This window comes from Rhipicephalus microplus, chromosome X, assembly GCF_043290135.1.
Source record: "Rhipicephalus microplus isolate Deutch F79 chromosome X, USDA_Rmic, whole genome shotgun sequence".
Lineage (NCBI taxonomy): Eukaryota > Metazoa > Arthropoda > Arachnida > Ixodida > Ixodidae > Rhipicephalus > Rhipicephalus microplus.
The window spans coordinates 442,423,835-442,444,278 of NC_134710.1; the positions used below are offsets into that span (position 1 = coordinate 442,423,835).

A 20,444-nucleotide genomic window follows, 5' to 3' on the forward strand; every position below is an offset into this window, starting at 1 on the left:
CTTAAGTGCATGGCCCGCACTCACTCTGGGGTATTAGCTATAGAACGACTTTTCTACTTCACTCCCGGAACACGTGTGCCGGTTTCTCTGGAGTAGGTTGCAATAACTGATGGGTGAGAGAAAGAGGGAAGCGAGGGAGTGAAAATAAACATACAGAGACAAAAAGAAAGTCCTGGTGAAAAAAATTTCTCGGCGAGGTGAGACTCGAAAAGCCAATCGACGATATGAAGGCGAGTGTCGCAACCATTCTGCAATATAGTTTTCTTTTTTATGCTATTTATTTATCACATGCATGACACTTTTAATTAGTTCAATACGGACAGAGAACTGATAAATTTATTCAGCTCGTATCGCAGGCCACAATGAAGACATCGCACTTAACAATCGGCGTACTTATCAAGATCGAATATATGAAGTATTGGCAATTTTCAATCATACACTACAAAGGCGCTTAGGACAAGCACATCGCTAACGCAAGTACCATTCTCATTGACTTTCCATTTACTCGCCTGTATCTCTTAGATGAGTGACCATGCTAAAGAATTTGGTTGTGGTACAATGATTTGTTAGTTGTTTCTCTACAACATTCTTGTACGCTTGCACAGCATACATAGCATAGCTGTGTATAGTACTCACTACAGTGTTTCAAGAAATGTGTCCACTGATTGAAAAATCACAGCAAGGAGTTACCTGTGTGTTACCGGTGGTGTTTGTTCTTTTTACTGTGGCAGAAGGAACTTTCCGATGCTCACCAATTACGACATTATTTGCAGAAATGAAAACTTTTCACCAGTCAAAACAGGCGTTCTAGACGAATCCGAGTCATTCCTGCAATGTGTCCACACCCACTGGAGAGTTCAGAAAGGAGGCCACTGGCAATTACTGCGGGGTGAAGTAATCTAGCTCATTTAGCAGGCGAAACCGAAGCACAGGATGGTGTATCTACCAATCACATCGACAATGCCTTCTTATTCTGTTATCACCGGCAATCTACATACTTGGTTTCGTAGCAGCGCTTTCCTCCCACAAGGCCGCTTATCAACGCTCGCCTATCCTCTTCCCTCGATGCGAGAGAAAGTGTCATCAGTGAGGGCGTTTTCAAAGTGATTGGTAGAAGCGCTGTTTGATGCAACGGTTTCAGTTTCTCCTGCTAAATTACCCAGATTTCATCGCCCCGCGGTGACTAACAGTGACCACTTTTCAGAATTTTGTGGCTGGCTATGGACTATTTGGAGGAAGGGCTTGACTCATTTAACACGATCACTTATTTCTCCTTGTTAAAGAGTTGACTGTTTCCATATATATATTTGCAGTCGTAATTAATGTTTTCACGCATATGAAGATTCCTTCTACAACAGTAAAGAGAACGCTGCAAGTTGCACTCAGATAACTCCTTCCTGTAATTGTTCAGTAATGATGGACACATTTCTTGACGCAGCCTGTTTGGTGTAGCAAAGGCGTCGGAAAAGGGTTGTGCGGGCGAGCAAGAGGGAAGAAAATGTATCAAACAAACAGGAGAGAAAGAGAAGTGAAGCGTGGAAAGGAAAAAGTATAAAAGAAAGGCAGAGATAAGAAAGAAGGTCAGAAACGACTACAGAGAGAGAAACAGAGGAAGACAAGAGAGAGAGAGAGTAGTAATATGTTGGCTGACTGTGCACAGGTGACTTCAACAAGTTGCAAAAGTGCATCTTGAACACAATTTTCTACTCTCACAGAATCAGAACTCATTAACATCTTGTTATTGTGCGTTCAATGTAGTTTTCTATATGAGAAATTTAATTACAATAGTGGATATGTGGAAGCTTCTAATTGAATATTTGAAGTGAAGCATCCTGACTGCACTTTGAAAAACCTACAAGAGGGACGAGGTTTGTGCGTGATGGTTATTGATCGTTCTTCATAAAACAAAGCGCACAAAACACGACACACAGAGAGATCAGGACAAGCGCTCACCTGATATTTCGTCTCGATCTCTTTCTGTCGCGTGTTTTGTGCACTCTGTTTTGTGAAGGACTTTGAAAACCTACTTGGAAAGTGCCCAGGTGTTAGATTTCAAATTGACGAAGGAAAAAAAGTTGCTGTTAGACTTGCTTCTAGTATGGCCAATGATCTCTAAATCGGGTCTCAGGCAGTTTATATAGAGTCATTTTAGCTACGAATAAACTCGTCGGCGATGTCAAATTAGTATATGTAGCTCCAAGTGTGCTTCAAACAGCTGAGTTTATATTGCTTCAGGTCTTTCCAATATGTTATATATTATTTTCAAAAGTCAAGCGTCACGTTGATGCAACCACACCTTTCCATTTTTGAAATCATACCCAGGAATTTGGGACATTGCTTTTAGGTCGCTGTTTTTCACACCATGTAGTGTACGGACCTTCAAGATTGAAAACTGGCATGATAACGCGTGTTGCACGGCAGGCAAAGTGACCATACATAAATAAAAGCAGATCGATGTTGACTGTCGCCACCGAGAGTGAACCGTTATCGCTGAATTGTAAGCGCAAGTCGTACCACGAACAGTCAGCTCGTTTGGGAATCAAGGTTTGTGCTAATTTTGTTTTTTTGCAGCAATGTATCGCGGTCAGCTCACTTGGCTATGCTTGAAAAACTTATTTCGAAAGGGTTGCTGCCCTTTCTCTTGTGTTTTTCGATAAATTTCATACGGTTGTATATTTGTCAGCCCCTACTGGTTTCTTGAAGTTAGAACGTCCTTTTGTTGCTGCTGTTTTTGTAATCTGCAAAAGCTAATTTCAAGAAAATAATAGCCTATGTGATGGCAAGTATACACATGAATAATATTCAGAGCCAGGCTTCACTCTGGTAATAATTGTTGGTGTCACCGTTTACAATATATATATATATATATATATATATATATATATATATATATATATATATATTGTGGTATAGCGTGAAGGCATGGTGCCATGCCGTATTCGCTGCCAGTGACAAACGTTTGAGAAGATCAGAAAAAAGCAGAAATAAAGGCTGAAATTGGCTACAGAGATTAAAATGTTTTAGTATTTTCTTCAAATTTGGGCATTTTTAATAACAAGCTTCAATCTAAACAGTGCACTTCAGGTTTCTAAAGCTCATAATAAAGGACGTCCAAAATGTTCTATTTTATTATGTACATGACGTGCCGTACAGCTCATCTTAGCCTGATTGCTAACTGTTCGTGAAAGCGTAGTGAAACCAATTTATATTTATATATGCGACCATTCGCTCTGGTGATGTAGCGGTTACAGTGGTCGGGCACTGAGTCGAAAGCCGCGTGTTTGACTAGAGTCGCGGAGATCACCTATCGATCGAGGCTAAATGGTGGAAGCGCGTACACTGCGAGATGTCAGCGCACATTAAAGAACACTAGATAGTTGAAATCTCCGGAGCCCTCTATTATGGCACCCCTCATAACCATATCGTAGTTTTAGGATTTACCGCCGATTATGTATTTGGATGTACAAAAACGTAAATTGCTTCTCTTGGATTCACTGGTTATTTTATCTGCACGCACAGTGGCTTCACGTCTTCGTTTGAGACCCCGCTATTTCAGCCACTTTTACCTAAAGCGAGGAACCCGTACAAGGTTGTTTGAAGATAGCGCTCGTGTGGTCTCCTCGCTGCTACTTGTGTAATTGCCTATTCGCACGTCTTGCCTAAGAACAGCGCGGAGAGATTTTTACATGGTAATGTTTCTCAAAATGTATGTTAGTAAGATCTATTTACATATTACTTGCTTGACACGCTTATTGACGAGTTTTTGAACCAACCACTTATTGCGCAAATAAATATTTGACGCTAGTGCAATACGCTTCTGCGGTGCAAGTTTACACACGTTAAGGGCCCTCCACACACTAGATGACATTCTCGTAGTTTTTAAAGACGATGGTCTTTCTTGGGGACCTTCGACGAAAATATTTTGGTCTGTGTGTCTGTACATTTGTCTGTTTGTCCACCCTAACGATGCCTCAAACGGCATCAAACGGCCAACCCCATGCACAGCGCCCACCAATATTGCTAAAGGTTTAGCGTTCATAGCTGTGCGATTGTGAATTAAAAAGCAATCATTGTTCACATATGAGGCGCCAAAACAACGCTTCGATGTTTTGTATGTCTGCCTTTATCTGGAAGAGGCACACACAGGTGACTAAGGAATATTGCGTTTATCGCGCTGCGCTGACAGTGCAACGCGATGCTCAGAAAGGTGTTTCGAACGCTTTGCTACGACGTCACAGTGGTGGCATCTGCCCATCGTATTGCGTTCTACACCTTATCACCTCCGAGACTGCGCGCATCTTTCTTCGCGGGCTGCACACCTTCGTTTTCGAAGATTACTGCCAGATGGCGTTGCGTCTAACGTACCTCGATGCGCTCGTTCACCTCCGCTACACGCTCGAGGCACTAACACAGCGCCTCCAGAATAATCATCATCAGCCTGACTACGTCCACTGCAGGACAAAGGCTTCTCCTATGTTCCGCCAGTTAACCAAGTCCTGTGCTTGCCGCTGCCAATTTATACCCGCAAACATCCTAATCTCATCTGCCCACCTAGCCTTCTGTCTCCCCTTAACCCGCTTGCCTTCCCTGGGGATTCACTTAGTCACCCTTAATGACCAGTGGTTATCTTGTCGACGCGCTACATGCCCGGCCCATGTCCATTTCCGCTTCTTGATTTCAGCTATGACATCCTTAACCCCGTTTGTTTCATAATACACTCTGCTCTCTTCTTGTCTTTTAAGGTAACACCGACCATTTTTCTTTCCATTGCTCGCTGCGTTGTCCTCAATTTAAGCTGAACCCTCTTTGTAAGTCTCCTGGTTTCTGCTCCGTAGCCAAGTACTGGCAAGATACAGCTGTTATATACCTTCCTTTTGAGGGATAGTGCCAATCTACCCGGCATGAGTTGAGTGCTTGCCAAATGTGCTCCACCCCAATGTTATTCTTATAGTTACTTCAATCTCGTGCTTCGGCTTCGCGGTTATTACCTGCCCTAAGTATACATAGCCTTTTACAAATTGAAGTGCACTATTACCTATCTCGAAGCGCTGCTCTCTTCCGAGGTTGTTGTACATTACTTTCGTTTTCTGCAGATTAATTTTAAGACCCACCTTCTCGTTGTCTAACTCCGTAATCATGAGTTGCGATTCGTCCCCTGAGTTACTCAGCAATGCAATGTCATCGGCGAAGCGCAGGTTACTAAGGTATTCTCCATTAACTCTTATCCCTAACTGTTCCCATTCTAGGCTTCTGAAAACCTCCTGTAAGCACGCGGTAAATAGCATTGGGAAGATTGTGTCCCCCTGCCTTACACCCTTCTTTATCGGTATTCTGTTGCTTTCTTTATGAAGCACTATGGTAGCAGTTGATCCCCTGTAGATTTCTTCCAGGATGTTTATATATACTTCACCGACGCCCTGATTCCGCAATGTCTGCATAACGGCTGATATTTCTACCGAGTCAAACGGCAGAACACCATTCACCGATTTTCTTGCGCAGAACATCAAATAAACGTTTTTTTCACTCTCTCCAGGTGCAAGACTATCGTCTTTCGTCGACATTTGCGGTGTAACAAGCAGATTTGGAACCAATTTTTTTAACTGTTTCAACACTGGCATGGCTGTGTTGTCAAACACCCGTTTTTCATGCAGAAGTACCGGGTTGAATTTGCGCGCGAGCTGATTATTAACATTGTTCATTTGTTTGCATCTATCCCGACCTTTCGCATACGACAAAGTTTTCATTTTTTGTTCTCAACTAAAGACGCCGACACCAGCGCCGACCCCACATTTGTTTGCAACAGGCCACTCTTTAGTGGAACATTAGCCATAAACGAAAACAAGTGCTGCTGCAAAGAACGCGAGGTTGTTGGTGTAGTGTGTGTAGTACATTATGACTCGCTCCCATGGCGCCTGTAGTAAGACAACCACCGAATTTTCAAAAAAATAGTCGGTTCACTGTATAATAGTAACAATATCAACAACATTATAATTAGTAATATTTCTGACAGTGAACAAAAAATTTAACAAATGTATTATTCTCACGTTATGTTGTTGTAGTTGAGGTTATTGAGCTCGGCTGTAGCGATCGGCCGGTAGCTTGGTCAACGACTCAAATCAACAGATATGTACGAGCGAGCAATGCCGTCGAGCCATGCGAGGTAGAGACAGACCTGCGATGTCACGGGAGATGATAACTCTATATATTCAGGGGCCTTAGTTGACCAACTTGAGCTTTCACAGCCTGCGATATCTTTGTCTACTCTATGACTAGATTCAGCCTGTCGCTTCCACTCAAGCGCATGTAGAGATGATCCCATCACACATGTCATCTATTGGAGGACTGAGCGTTCATGCACTTACGAAGCAGCTTTCACATTCTTTTAGTCATGTGGTATCGCAGCAGCGAGGCTCCGAGTGAGTGCGGCTGCAACGCATTTTGGCAGCGGATCACGCAGCGCGACGTCACGCCTGTCACGCTAGCGCACCGGTGCCACAAGGTTGATATGAGACAAAGAATAAACTTTGAACATATAGCGTTACAAAACTTACCCTCTAAAAATAAAATATTCTTCATCCCCTCGCATTGGGCGAGCAACAATAAGCGAGAGTTCATAAGCGGCCTCGAAGTGAAGTGTCGAAATTGACGGTTGATAACGGCAAGGAAAAGTGTGGTCACTGAGGGCGTTGCCGAAGTAAATGGTAGATGCACCGTTTGAAGTCTCAGTTTCGGTTTTGCCAGATCTCATCGCTCCGTGGTGATTGCAGCGGCCGCGCTTCCGAAAATTCTGAGTGGCTATGCACTTTTCGTAGGAAGTGCTTGCATTCGCTCATTTGACTTGACCGCCTATTACCACAGGTTAAAAAGTTAATTGTGCAATTTTTATCATTACAGCCGTAATTATTGTTTGTACCAATCTGAAGATGCCTTCTGCCACAAAAAGGAAATGTGCAAGTAGCACGCAGATACCTCCTTTCTGCGAATCTTAAAGAATGTATATATTTCTGGAAACACCCTGTATAATGTGTTTAATTCACTGCACAATGCTATCGAGGAGCATTGACGTCCTCTTGCACTAATCGAACCAGTGCTACAACGTGTAGAGTCCACAATATGCCCAGCAGTCCCCAAATCATATCTCCATCTTAAGGTGTTTTATCTCATCGTATTTAAGATGAAATCAAATGCCTTAACAATAATCTTTCACGTAGATCCCCTCGTGTGCCAGATGGATAGATTAGCATACAAGCGGAGATAAGTTTCATGTCTTTTGCGCCGTTGTGTGCACCTTCAGTTGCTAGAAGGCGTTAGTGGCATCCCGAGTTCCTTCCTGCAATTGAGCGTGTTTGCACGTCCTGTTCTTTTATAATAAATGCCAACTAGCAGAGCTCTGATTCATTGATATGTAGAGTTTAACGTCCCAAAACCACCATATGATTATGAGAGACGCCGTAGTGGAGGGCTCCAAAAAATATCACCACCTGGGGTTCTTCGGCGTGTACCCAAATCTGAGCACATGGGCCTACAGCATTTTCGCCTTCATCGAAACTGCAGCCGCCGCAGCCGGGATTCGATCCCGCAACCGGCAGGATAGCAGCTGAGTACTTTAGCCACTAGAGCACCTTGGCGGGGTTAGCTGAGCTCTGTTTTTGCAATCCCCGGCATGCGTGCCAAGACTGCTAAAAAATGTTTACTAGCAAGAACATCCTGATGTATTACTCGTCCCGCTTTGAGTTATCACCTGGTGCATCGCGATGGTGTTTCCACATGGCTGTAATGCCAACATCAACCTTAGTTTACGTGTTCAAGCTGTAACTTTATTTGACCGAGTACGTAATGCTACACGCGGTGTAACCATTGGTCATTGCGGGTAACTAACTGCCTTCCAAGAGAAGGCAAACACATGATTGATTTGTGGGGTTTAACGTCCCAAAACCACCATATGATTATGAGAAACGCCGTAGTGGAGGGCTCCGGAAATTTCGACCACCTGGGGTTTTTTAACGTGCACCCAAATCTGAGCACACGGGCCTACAACATTTCCGCCTCCATCGGAAATGCAGCCGCCGCAGCCGGGAAGGCAAACACATGAGAGGGTGACAAAGTTATAGGTGGGTATACTAGAATTTTTCTCTTATAACCTGGCAGCAGAAAGCAGACTGAAGGACCGTTTTGACGGACAAAATGTGGGAGAGTATTTTGCTCTGTAATGGGCTTAGACTGCTAATGATTGTGATGATGATTTGGCTGTACTTGGCACTGGTAGCCCGACAGTCAAACTACAGCAAGCGATGTGCGCCATGCACTGATAGCTGCGAGCAGTGAAGGCCATCGATAATAAAGGGCGCAATGTTCGCGGTGTCCAACTCTTAGGCATGTCCACTTAGGCAGGTTGCGTTCAGTTTCGCAGAAAACATTCAGTAGTGACGTCATACTGCTCTTGATCACATAGTGGCACCAAACTCACCAGCACATTTCCGGCATGAACAGAAAATAAGTGGACGAAATGTACAGCAATACGACTCGAACTTGACAAGCCTGCACGTGCGGATAAACGTGCTGAGATGTTTTAGGAGTGATGCAGGAAATGCGTACCGACCTTACAGTGGTGTCAGGTGGGCTGCCGCATTAAATCTAAATCAAGGGCCAGTGTGATTGAAGTTCATACACGGCCTCAAAGATAAAAGCGGATATCGGGGGGGGGGGGGGACAGCATTCATTGTGGCGAAATGCATTCCATCTTTTTCATTTGTGTCGCTAGTTGTGAAAACTGCGTTGTGTCAATATGACGTTGCGCATGAAGGACCGGAAACAGGCGCTGCGCTGCTCGCCAGCTCCAGCCAATCAGTGAAGACTGAATTGGACATGTGTACGGAGTGTTCAACGCGAGAATAGCTGTTCTGTTTGCGTTTAGGCGCAAAAGTCTCACAGGTGAACCGAATCGTACCTACAATGCACTCAAATTCTGGCACCATTTCCGCAAGGCAGTACTGGATACACGTGCGATACGCTGGAAATACAAAACCTAGAAAAGAGCGTTTGTGGCAGGATTACTGAAATAATTTTTACTTGGAACGAAGCTGTATTTGCTATCTGAAACTTGTACGGCCCTAATAATAAATAACAAACTGGAATGGTCATCTCTTTAATACCTTTCACTTGATTCCTCTATTCAATACTAAAAACACTTTAATTTTTATTCCTCATTACTAATCAACCGTAACCATTAAAAATAATGACCTTTAACTCTCCAGTCACAATTTAATGTAATGAATGGCTGATATACTTCATGTCCTTGTTTAGTACACATTTTCTACTTTCAGCTTAAAACGAGTCAATCGATTATTACAAGTGAATAACTAAGCGATCATTGTTCAAATAAGCCTAAATATTCTGTAATTGTTGGTCATTAAGTTCTGGAAGCAATTGTCACTTTTTAAATAAAACACTAATAAACCAAAAACTACTAATAACTAATTTTCAACCTATATTTCTTGTATCAATCATCCGTTCTTTGTCTGTACTTTCATACGATTCATTGCAACTAGATTCTCCGATTGTTATTTACCCCATTTACACAAAACCTAATGTAAGTAATAATAATTACACATTGCAATTAAGATCTTTTTATAACTTTCACACCTAATTAACTATTATAATCACTACTGCTGCTTACTGCTATGCAACAATAATCAAGTTTCAATGGTGTGCCTGGCAATACTACCTAAAAATATAACATTATTTTGTCCGACTGTTCTGACAGTTTTTCCGAATGTTTTAAATTAATTGTTACATTAAACTATGCCATTGATTGAATTTGCCTAATTGAAGAAAATTCATGTGTAAGTCATTGTGTTTTGTCGATTGAAACTGAATGTATTTTGTCGATTGAGCCCAGACACTTCATGGCTATAAAGCGATCTTTCTCTTACTGCTAAAGAATGACGTGCAGGTTTTGTATACACAGAGTAATTTATGCTTATACTGAAGCGTCGCGGTGCAATAAATGTTTAAAGATCAGCTCTCGTTCAGTGAAGCTGCCACTTAGCAGTAAACCCAACAGATGACGCTAGTTGTTGATGTTCAGGATTCCTGGACGTGATAGCTAACCGGTTTCTTTCGCATTACAGAAAGATGTAACTGGAACTCCTTCCTAAATTAGGCTCGAACGAGGATCGAGCCTTCGTTTTTAAATGCGAAGCATTTCTGAGCAAACCTCTGCGACTGCCCGCATCCATTCATCCATCCATCCATGCATCCATACATCTATTCATCCATCCATCCATCCATGACATGAATCATGACATTCATGACATTTATGTCATGAATGACATTTCAAGGTCTTGTTGCCCTTACAGTGGTTTCGTTCACATTACATATTACAAAACTGGTAGGGTATGACATGACTACATGGTGAACATAAGTGACGGACCCTAACATGTTAATCATGACATGCATGTAAATGTAAGTCATGAGTGCACGCCACGCTCATGGTGTGCTTGCGAGGGGGGGGGGGGCGATTCTTAAATGAAAAGAAGAGAAAAGTGAGCCCCGTAACTGTCTCTCAGGGGAAGAACACCTCAACAGTAGCTCACGAGGGGTGGGTGGAGGAGGGATTAAAAGGATAGGATTAAAGGTATAGAGAGAGAGAGAGAGGAGACAGAAGAGAGCGTGGCGCAGGGGCAGTGACATCTGAAAGTAAGGCGAAAATAGGAAAGATGGACATGGTCGCAGGAGTCCAAGGGCGGGGCCCGGTGAGAGTTCTTGTCGGCGTCAGGAGGTGGCGTAGGCGAGCCCAGTCGGCCAGAGCAGCACTATCGCCATCTTTTGAAACCCATGCACGCGTATTTGGAATTGCTAGTCACGCATCGCACGAAAGAGAAAAAAAAAGAGTACGAGGAGGACGCCAGCACAAGCGTTAGGATTGCTCGCACGTTATTAGTTCCTTTCTGTAGGTTCCATCGCATTCACGCTGATGCGATGGAATGTGCGGAGTTTTCACGGCTGTTCCACCGTACGGAAGCACCCAACTTATGCCGCCACTCTCTTTCTCTACCTTTCCCTTCTGCCTTTCTGTGTCCCTCTTTCCCTCTGCCTGCAAGAGCTGAGCTGAACCGTGCTACCCGAAAGAGTTGCAGAAGGGTGACTGGTTTTTTTTTTATTCAATCTACCACTACATCATACGCACCGCTTCTGGCGTGGTCGACGCTCACGTGCAAATTAAAGTTCGAAATTACCATCTAACATTTGGTCACGTGCATCACGCTTCTGTCACACACCATACCAGTTCCAACTGCCCTTGCAGAAACGTGATTCCGGCTGTCATGGCAGACGCCCAGACGCTCACGTCTGAATTAGACGCAAGCACATCAAACGTGAAGAGTGTTTCGGTCAACTACGGGGTTCCGAATGACATGGCAGCCACGGGCACATTTATGTGCGAAATAGACGCCAGTTCGGCCTGCCCATCTGACTAAAGTGCCTCCTCGTCAACCTCTGCACAGACGGATGCGCACGAGTGGCTCACCAGCTACAGCAAGGCAACTAATATGACGATCCACTTTGTATTAGTTGCCTTGCTGCTGTCTGGGCTGAAGGCGTCGTAGAGCCACTTCACGCTGACATTCGGAACCTCTTCGCTCATTGAAACCATCACCATGCTATAGACCCACTCGCTTGCACCATCGCTAGAGTGTACTAGAAGTGTTGAGTGGCGTGATCGCGCCTCGCTGCCTGATGCCTCCCGCGTTGCCCGTAGTGGCGGCGCTGCAGTCTAATAGTACCGAAAGAGCCACGCGCCACGTGCAGGAACTGCATGCTATGAGCTCTGGCTTCTCTGGTGCGCTTTTTTGATGCAGATTTCGTCATACCTGCCCATCAATCATGTCTAGCACATAATGTCATAACCCTTGAAGTATGACACGCCCATTTACTGAATTTGAGCTCCATAAAAGTCCTTGTGAGAGATCAAAAATTATTTATAAAGGGCGTGTCTTATTCTGGTTACTTCTCTCAACTCTTTCTTTGTTGAGCAGGCGTCTACAGTAATAAGAATAACCGAGTCGATTTATTGCAAGCTAGCTGTGCTCAGAAAGCTGTGGGATAAAAAAAATTATTGTGTCAAACGCATGCAGAACCAGGAGGCTGTAAGTAGAGGGGCGAAGAAGGTAATCTGAACCCCCTACACCACCGAATCGACTGCACCACGATATTGACTACACCACGTAGCTGGTCAAAAAATGCAGGGCGCAAAAATAGCGGCTGTTCTAAGCGGCATTGCATGAATATAGTTAAGGGGGCGGTGGCGTGTCACCTAAATGCGTGTACTTTATATATTACTATATATATATGCCCCGCCGCGGTGGTACAGTGGCTAAGGTACTCGGCTCCTGACCAGCAGGTCGCGGGTTCAAATCCCGGCTGCGGCGGCTGCATTTCCGATGGAGGCGGAAATGTTGTAGGCCCGTGTGCTCAGATTTAGGTGCGCGTTAAAGAACCCCAGGTGGTCGAAATTTCCGGAGCCCTCAACTAAGGCGTCTCTCATAAACATATGGTGGTTTGGGGAAGTTAAACCCCACATATCATTCAATCAATATATATATATATATATATATATATATATATATATATTTGTGTGCGTGTGTTTACTGTGTACATATACAAGTTATTTTTCTCAAAACAAAATGCACCAACGCCTGCCTACACTTTTGACACATAAGAAAACTACACCTATATTACTAAACATCGTCATAACTTTTTTCGCTTGCAACGGCGTTACGCTAATATAATATTAGGAAAGCAGTACAATTTAAGCTGTCGATACAAAATGAGAACTGGTTACAGTGAATTTGCGCCGAGTAACAGACGGGCTATGTATACTATACAACTGACACTCTTTAATAAGTTCAAGATAAGCCCTTTGGCATAGAGTTCTTGAGTAGGAGGCACAGGCGTTCTTTCAGCTCGGTTCTCTGGCTCGGCCTCCTGGAGCTTGTACAAAAGAATCAAAGTGAGCGTGAAAGCATGCGGTGAAAACAAAAAAGCCTTTCAGAAAGCATTAAATATAATCTTCTGCAAAACTGAGATTATAAAACTAAGTTGTCACCGATATAAATGTGGTGACAACATTACTTATAATCGGGTTTCTCATGAAACAATCGAGGGCGTGTGGACTTATATGAGGAAGAGTGCTCTGGATATAGAAACTGCCGACAAAACTAGTGTATGATTTATTCGCGGTTTTGATATTTCCCTCATAGTAGCTCGGCAGTAGCCACTTATGACGTAGCGCTGCTCAAAGCGCTGCTTGAGTGAAAAACTAGGCGGATCCGTGCAAATTCTGATTGCACTACATGTTTTCTTTTTTTTTGTTGTTGACAGGCTCTTGAAAGAGTGAATGTCCTGATGCAATTACTGCGTGTCTGCATATTTAATCGTGCACTATTGCGCTCAGCAGGTATGCATACACTGATACAGGCTCTAAAATGCATTAAAAGTGCTAAAAACAAGCAAATACACGCTTTCGCGGGCTACTCGAGTGCGCTCCAAATGCAGACGCTTCTGAGATCTTCAGTATCATGCGACTCTAGCGCTGCCGCTACTGTCGCCCGCCAAAGAATCAGCCGAGATACGGCGCAGCCGCCTCGTTCACTCCACTGCCACCTTCTAGTACACTGTACCGCCACCGCACGGTGAAGATCCATCCAAGGCACCGAAAGGCTGAGAGTGCTCCCGCACGATGGAACAGCCGTAAACACTTTTCTGTGTTTCCATGACTCCGCGACGACGACATTGAGACTGTCGGCGTAACTTCTAGAGATTAGTGGCTGAGGGAAAATTTGCCCTATGTCTTTGCTTTAAACGACCACGAAGCGGGCAGTCTTGAGGGGTTAATGCCCTCTCCTAGGCTTCCGTGGCGCCTGAATAGGTAGAGCACCCAGCGGAAATCTTTTCTTCCCTACCCTATTGTGTATCCCCGACCCCGTCCCTCGTTACCATGGATTATGGCGGGGGCTGCACCACTTAGCCGGAGAGAAAAAATGGCAGAGCGAGGAGTATGGCTGAAGATTGAGATTCTGGTTGTAAGAGGGAAAAGAAGAGAAAAGTGAGCCCAGTAACTGTCTGCATCGGCGTGTGACACCTCAACAGTAGCTCACAAAGGATGGGGGTGAAGAAGGATCAAAAGGATAGGATAAAAGGTATAGAGGAAGAGAGAGAGAGATGCGCAAAGTCAGTGAGTGACGACATAAGAGATAGGAAAGATGAAACACGGTCAAAGGAGTCCGAGGACGGGGCACCACTTGCGAGAGCTCTTGTCTGCGACAGTAGATAGCGTAGGGCTAATCCAGTCAGCCAGAGCTGCACTGTCGTCACAGATCATGAGGACACAACTGGTCGGCACGGAATTCAGTGTGCGAGTCCATGGATTCCAGTGAGCGAGCGTTACCATGGATTATGGTGGGCGCTGCGCCACTTAGCCGGAGAGGAATAATGGTAGAGCTGAGAGCATGGCTGAAAATGAGGTGCAGGTGTTCAAGTTTAGTTAGTGTCGCTGCGTCACCAGCACGCGCATCACCAGGACGTCAGCTCCAGAGGCGAAGCAATCGCGCGCGAGCAATCCTGACGCTGGCGCAGGCGTCATCCTCGCACTTTTTGCTTTTCTCTCTTTTGTGCGATGCGGGACCAGCCATTCTAAATACGCCAACCGGTCAGCACAAAATCCAACGCGCGAGTCTCGCGCTTGTGGCCTTTAGCTAGCTTCTGATACACGAAATTCGGTGTTACGTGATGTCAATGGATGACGAAGGTATATGATTGGTGCAAACAATAATCACGTGCTTGTCATGTATGAACATGACAATATGACATGACAAGGTAAATTATACGTCCAACATGATAATGACATGCCTGTCATGTAAAACATGACCACGTGCTACACTCATAGTGCGCTTGCAGCCGTTTCGCTAGCTCCATATATACCAAATTTGCTATGGATGATGAAGGTATATGACTGGTGCAAGCATGATAATCATTACATGCGTGTTATGTACGAACATGATGACATGACACAATTATGATGCACTGGCAACCGTTTCGCTAGCTTCCCTTATACCACAAGTTGTATTTCGTAACGTGAATGGACGACGAAGGCAAGTGACACCTCCAAACATGACAATCAGGATTTGCATGCCATGTAAAACATGACTACATACTACGGTCATAGAGCACTCGCGGTGGTTTCACTAGCTTCACATATACCAAATTTGGTAATCAGTAACCAGAATGGATGACAAAAGTAAACGACATCTCCAAACATCATAACCACATCAGTGTCATGTAAAACGTGACTACATGCTACAGTGCGCTCGCAGCCGTTTCACTAGCTTTACATATACCAAATTTTGTATTATGTGGCGTGAATGAACGACGAACACAAGTGACAGACATGAGCAAGATGATTGATATGTGGGGTTTAACGTCCCAAAACCACCATATGATTATGAGAGACGCCGTAGTGGAGGGCTCCGGAAATTTAGACCACCTGGGGTTCTTGAACGTGCACCCAAATCTGAGCACACGGGCCTACAACATTTCCGCCTCCATCGGAAATGCAGCCGCCGCAGCCGGGATTTGAACCCGCGCCCTGCGGGTCAGCAGCCGAGTACCTTAGCCATTAGACCACCGCGGCGGGGCAGACGTGAGCATGATAATAAATACACGGAAGGCTTGTACACGTTTCCGGACAACACTACTGGTGCTGGTATTGCAAATGTTAGCGGTGCCGTCATTACGCAACTAAACAAATTTCGTCTTTTCTGGGCACGTGTGTGGGCGTAACTTTTGTACTTATGTTTAGTGTGTACTACGTTCGTGCGCCTCATCACGTTGTGCTGATTTTGAAGTGACATATCAACCTTCCTCACTCGCGCGTCGCATATCATCGATTCACACTGTATGGAGGTTCTGCCAATTTTTGTTTTAGAAGATCCTGTACAACACTGCTGACAACCTTGGTCACCACTGATTATGTCTACAGCCTTATACAATTCGTGTAAATGACGTGAGACATGAACTGAAGTTTGATGCCCCCTTCTCGCATCTGTTGTTTAAGGCCCAAAACAGTGCAGCGCGTAATCCAGGTGTCGCGTACCGCTGGTGAGCTGCTACAGCAAGCAATGCGTGCTCTGCACTAGTAGCTGCATGCGATCAGTGAAGGCCGTAAATAATATGGGGCGTGATGCTCGTGGTGTCGCTTTCGTAGAGATGTGCACTTCGACAGAGTGCATTCAGTTACACTTTTTTATGCGCGGTGTTTCTTGCAGTGCACATGATGTGCACTGCAAGGCGTTAACCACTAAGCCACCGATGGGTGCCTCCTTGAACGCTTAAACGACAAGCTACTTATAGCTACTACTTACCGCTGTTGGCAGGCATCTCGGAGAGAACTATCGTGTTTTCAGCATTATCAGCAAGATGGCGCAGTGAGCGCGCGGCAGCTTTCACCTCTCACGCGTACTTTGGCCCACAGAATTGAGAGGAGTAGATAATCTCTTGGGTGCTCTTATATCTCGGTGGGGAGGATCACGTCTTGACCGGCGTTGAGCGCACATGGAACGATTCTGTTTTAGTTACCGGGCGCACAAAGGTTGCGGAAATCCTTGCACAGCCTCCGTTTGCGAAAAGGGTGCGCTTTTCAGACACAATGAAGTAACAACTGAGACGCTTATTTGCGTTCATCTGTACCTCCAAGTAGATTTCGTGCGTCATTGCTGCGTGAGAAACGTGGGGCATTTTCGACCTGCTTGCCATTCTGCACGTGACCTTCCAATTTGTTGCTATCGCGTTCACTGATTTGCCTTTGCGGCAAAGCTGTGACTTACTTCACATATGGTTCATTTCGCAAGTGGATTTAGATCCAGGATGGACAGATACCTTGAAGATCACTATTATCTGGACGCCAATTTTGGAAGCTATATAGTTTTCTTTCCGTGTTGTCTATCACTATGTGATGACTGCAGAAGCCTGTGTAGCATAGAACATAGTTGTGGCGAAAATACAAGAGAAAAGCAAGACAAATTATGGGGGGGCTGCATGGAGCCTGCATGCTTAAGACTCCTTCAATTGAGTAAACTATGTCAATATATCGTTACGATGTACTTTTGGGCTAGTTGTGAAAATAACTAGCCAGTAAAAACAACAAACCAGTAGAAAAGGAAGACCCGCAAACATGGCGCTATACATTCGCAGTGTGCATTCAAGTGCATTTAGTTATTTACCATTTCGCTTCTTGGTTTGCTACCTTCTACACAACGTAACAAACAAAGACCAACACGTGAGGTGCAAAACTAAATTAAACGAAGTTCTCAAGCAGAAAACTCAACGTCACCTGAAATCCTGCGGGATTTGGGAGTTTCGACAGACGTCTGAAGAAGGCTTCGCTTCGGTTTCGCCTCGTCACGAGAACTGCAGATACCGGAAGACACTAGCTCAATATTTTTATGCTTCTGGATCCTCGTCCTCCTCCTTTGAATGATGTCAGCTTTTGTGAGGGACGAGGGCGGGCACTCTGCGTCCCTCTCATCTCGAACGTCCTCTTCCGAGATGCAGTGGAGCAACGCGGCAGACATTTCCCTGTCTTTCAAGATCTGCGCGACGCGCGAATTGCTCTGATCAGCGTCTTCGCTAAGCCTTCTGCGATCGGCGACGCTGCGCTTAAACGTACTGGGCGGACTCGCAGCATCATCATAATCAGAGTTGGACACGATTCTCTGACGTGACCTTCGAATCGTTTGCACGCCTTCATCGTCGAAACTGGAGACAACCATGCCATTGGTCTCTCGTAACGCCACTTGTCTCTGAGGCTGCACGGCGTGGAGCGACTCCAGGAGGCCAGTCTCTCTGGTGGACGGCTTGGGAGAATGAGGACTCTTTGAGGGTTCTTGAGAGCTCCTCGGAGGTGGTGTGCGCGGGCTCAGTGAACTGCCTCGCGTGCGGTACTCGATAGGCATATACGTGATCTCAAACTTTTCAATTTCGCAAAATTCTGCCTCCACGTGCGCCAATTCACGCGCTATCCTTTTATCCTCTGCCCGACGCTCTTTTTCGCTCAAGTTATAATACCACGTCCCACAAGGTGCCTTTTTTTTCTTCGTCCTGGCTTTCTTGTTGGCTTTGTCATCCTGTGTAAAGAACAAGAGGAACAGTTGTGTTCTGTTATGACTTGACCGCTATTGTGACATTGATCATATCATATTAACTAATCCATTCTCCACAATCTCTGTCGAAAAAGGGCAAAATCAACATTGCCCCCAAAATAAATGAACAGGTAAAGCTATAAAAGAAAGAAAGTTACAGGGCAACAGCAAGTTCATGGAAAAGTGGCGTCCTTATGCTATAATACTGGCAAGAACGCAAGTATGTCCATATTTGGTCAGCAGTAACCGGAATAAAGAGTCACTTTGAAGAAAACTGCGCCTGATTTTTCATCGCAAATGCTTGTCTAATAATTGTCCTCTAAAAAATTCTTTTTGGAGACGTTTGAATTTTGCTACAGGTACTTCCGAGTACACGGTTGAAGCAATTTGCTTACGATAGCAGTAATAAGGACACTGTTGGCCGGCTTTCGCCGGTGGCATTGCCGTCATTCGACATATATGTATACTTACTTGTACATATGGAAACGCAAGAAAGAAAAAAATATTTCAAGACTCTGGTGAGTGAAATCGAGCGTCTCACCTTTCATTCACGAGAGCGCAGCGTTAGCCACTGAGCTCAGAATGAGCACCTCATTCGACATCGAAACGGCAAGCTGTTAATGCCTACCACGGGATAAATAGCGTGTTTTCAGCATTACCAGCAAAATGGCGTGATGAGCGCACTCTGCGTAAAGGTCGGCATCCAGCTCGTTGCGATGCGCTGATGCGTGCTCGTGTCCCACGCGTGCTTTCCTTCGTGGAGGAAAGTGGCTTTATCTGCACACTTAGCCTGGACTGTAAGCAAAAACTATTCCAGTTTAGGGGTATGGCGGCTCATGACTTCTGAAAACTCTCAAGCGTTCGAAATTACTTCAGCATTCTGCAGTAAAAGGTGGTACATGGCAGTTTTACCCCTACCTCTGAGGCACGTATGAAAGGAATATCAAAATCTAGTTTTACCTCTTGGGGAGTTTTTTTATCACGTGATTTTAAAGACGATAGTCTTTTTTGGGGTACTTCGACGCAAAAATGTTGTTCTGTCTGTCTGTCTGTACATTTGTCTGTTTATCTGCCATAACAGTACCCAAATGGCACCAAGCGATACCCCAAATGGCAAACGCCATTCGCAGCGCCCACCAATACTGCTCAAATTTCAGCGTTACATGTGTGATTTTCAATCAAAAAGCAATTCTGATTGTTGGCCTAGTTGGTATTTTCCTAATGGCATGGTTTGGCCGCAAATCCCACAAACACAAAGTAAAGAAACACACATCAACAGCAACAAGTGGCTTGTGCATGTTGTTGTATGGTGCTTCGCGTTATTTGAGGCCAAAGCAAGTAATTAAAAAGCAATTATTGTGCATATCTCAGGCACCATAACAACACGTCACTATTTTGTATGGGTGTCTTTACATTATAGAAGGCACATAAGCAATTCTAAGGACCGTAGCATTTATCACGCGGCCCTGACAGTGCAACTCGATGCTCAAAAAGGCAAGTGTTTCGAACGCTTTGCTAGAGGAATCGGTGGTGGCTCCTGCCCATCACTTTGCGTTTTACAACTAATCGCCTCCAAGACGGGTGCGCATGCGTTCATTCGTTTTCGAAGATAACTGCCAAACAACGCTCGAGTATAACGTGCCTCGATGCGCTCAGTCACCTTTGCACGGATTGAGATTCTCTAATACAGCGCCTGCAGAATACAATTCACCGATTTTGTCACACAGATCAAATAAACGTTTTGTTCACTCTCTCCAAACGCAAGACTGTGGTCTTTTTACGACTTTTGTAGTGAAACATCCAGAAACCACGCCAATTTTTTAACCCGTGTTACAGAGTTTTTCACCACGTGACTGCAAGCTGCAGCCGTTTCAATAGCCGTGAAAGCATGAAAAGACCACAGATGTCTTTTTTTTGCTGTTCTTGAAAGTTTGGTACGGCATTGTCGCGCCTCATGGCTGACCCCAAGTCAATGGACTTTACTGGAACTGGAAACAACATAAACACAAGAAGCGAGAAAAGCATTCCGTGAACGAAAAAGAAGAGCCTGCTCCAAGAAAATAAAGAACCCGCTGGAAAGTTGTCCTACAGATTTTCGCAAATAGCTGGCTTTTCCTGTCAGGTGGCGCGTGGAGACAAGTGGTGTAAGAAGCTCGTACTGTATATGTTTGGTTGAGCTGATGGATATCGCGTGCTTCTTACATCATCAGGCAGTGCTGTGAACTCTAGGGAAATTTTCCTGGGTCTAGG

General features: G+C 44.8%; 1 protein-coding gene across 7 annotated transcripts in view; it reads right to left on the minus strand.

The window, feature by feature from the left end:
- LOC119161804 (uncharacterized) overlaps nt 1-20,444 on the minus strand; it is a 268,657-nt gene that overhangs the window by 117,682 nt on the left and 130,531 nt on the right. For 6 of the 7 annotated variants that reach the window (XR_012887672.1, XR_012887673.1, XM_075880544.1 and 3 more), the window contains exon 3: nt 17,387-18,179. Coding sequence is in view for 5 of the 7 variants with exons in the window: in XM_075880544.1 (XP_075736659.1) it covers nt 17,387-18,179 (793 nt within the window). In the remaining 2 variants the exon portion in view is untranslated. Of the gene's footprint in view, nt 1-6,551; nt 6,647-17,386; nt 18,180-20,444 lie in introns of those variants that run through there. The other variant, XM_075880547.1, reaches the window with a different exon arrangement.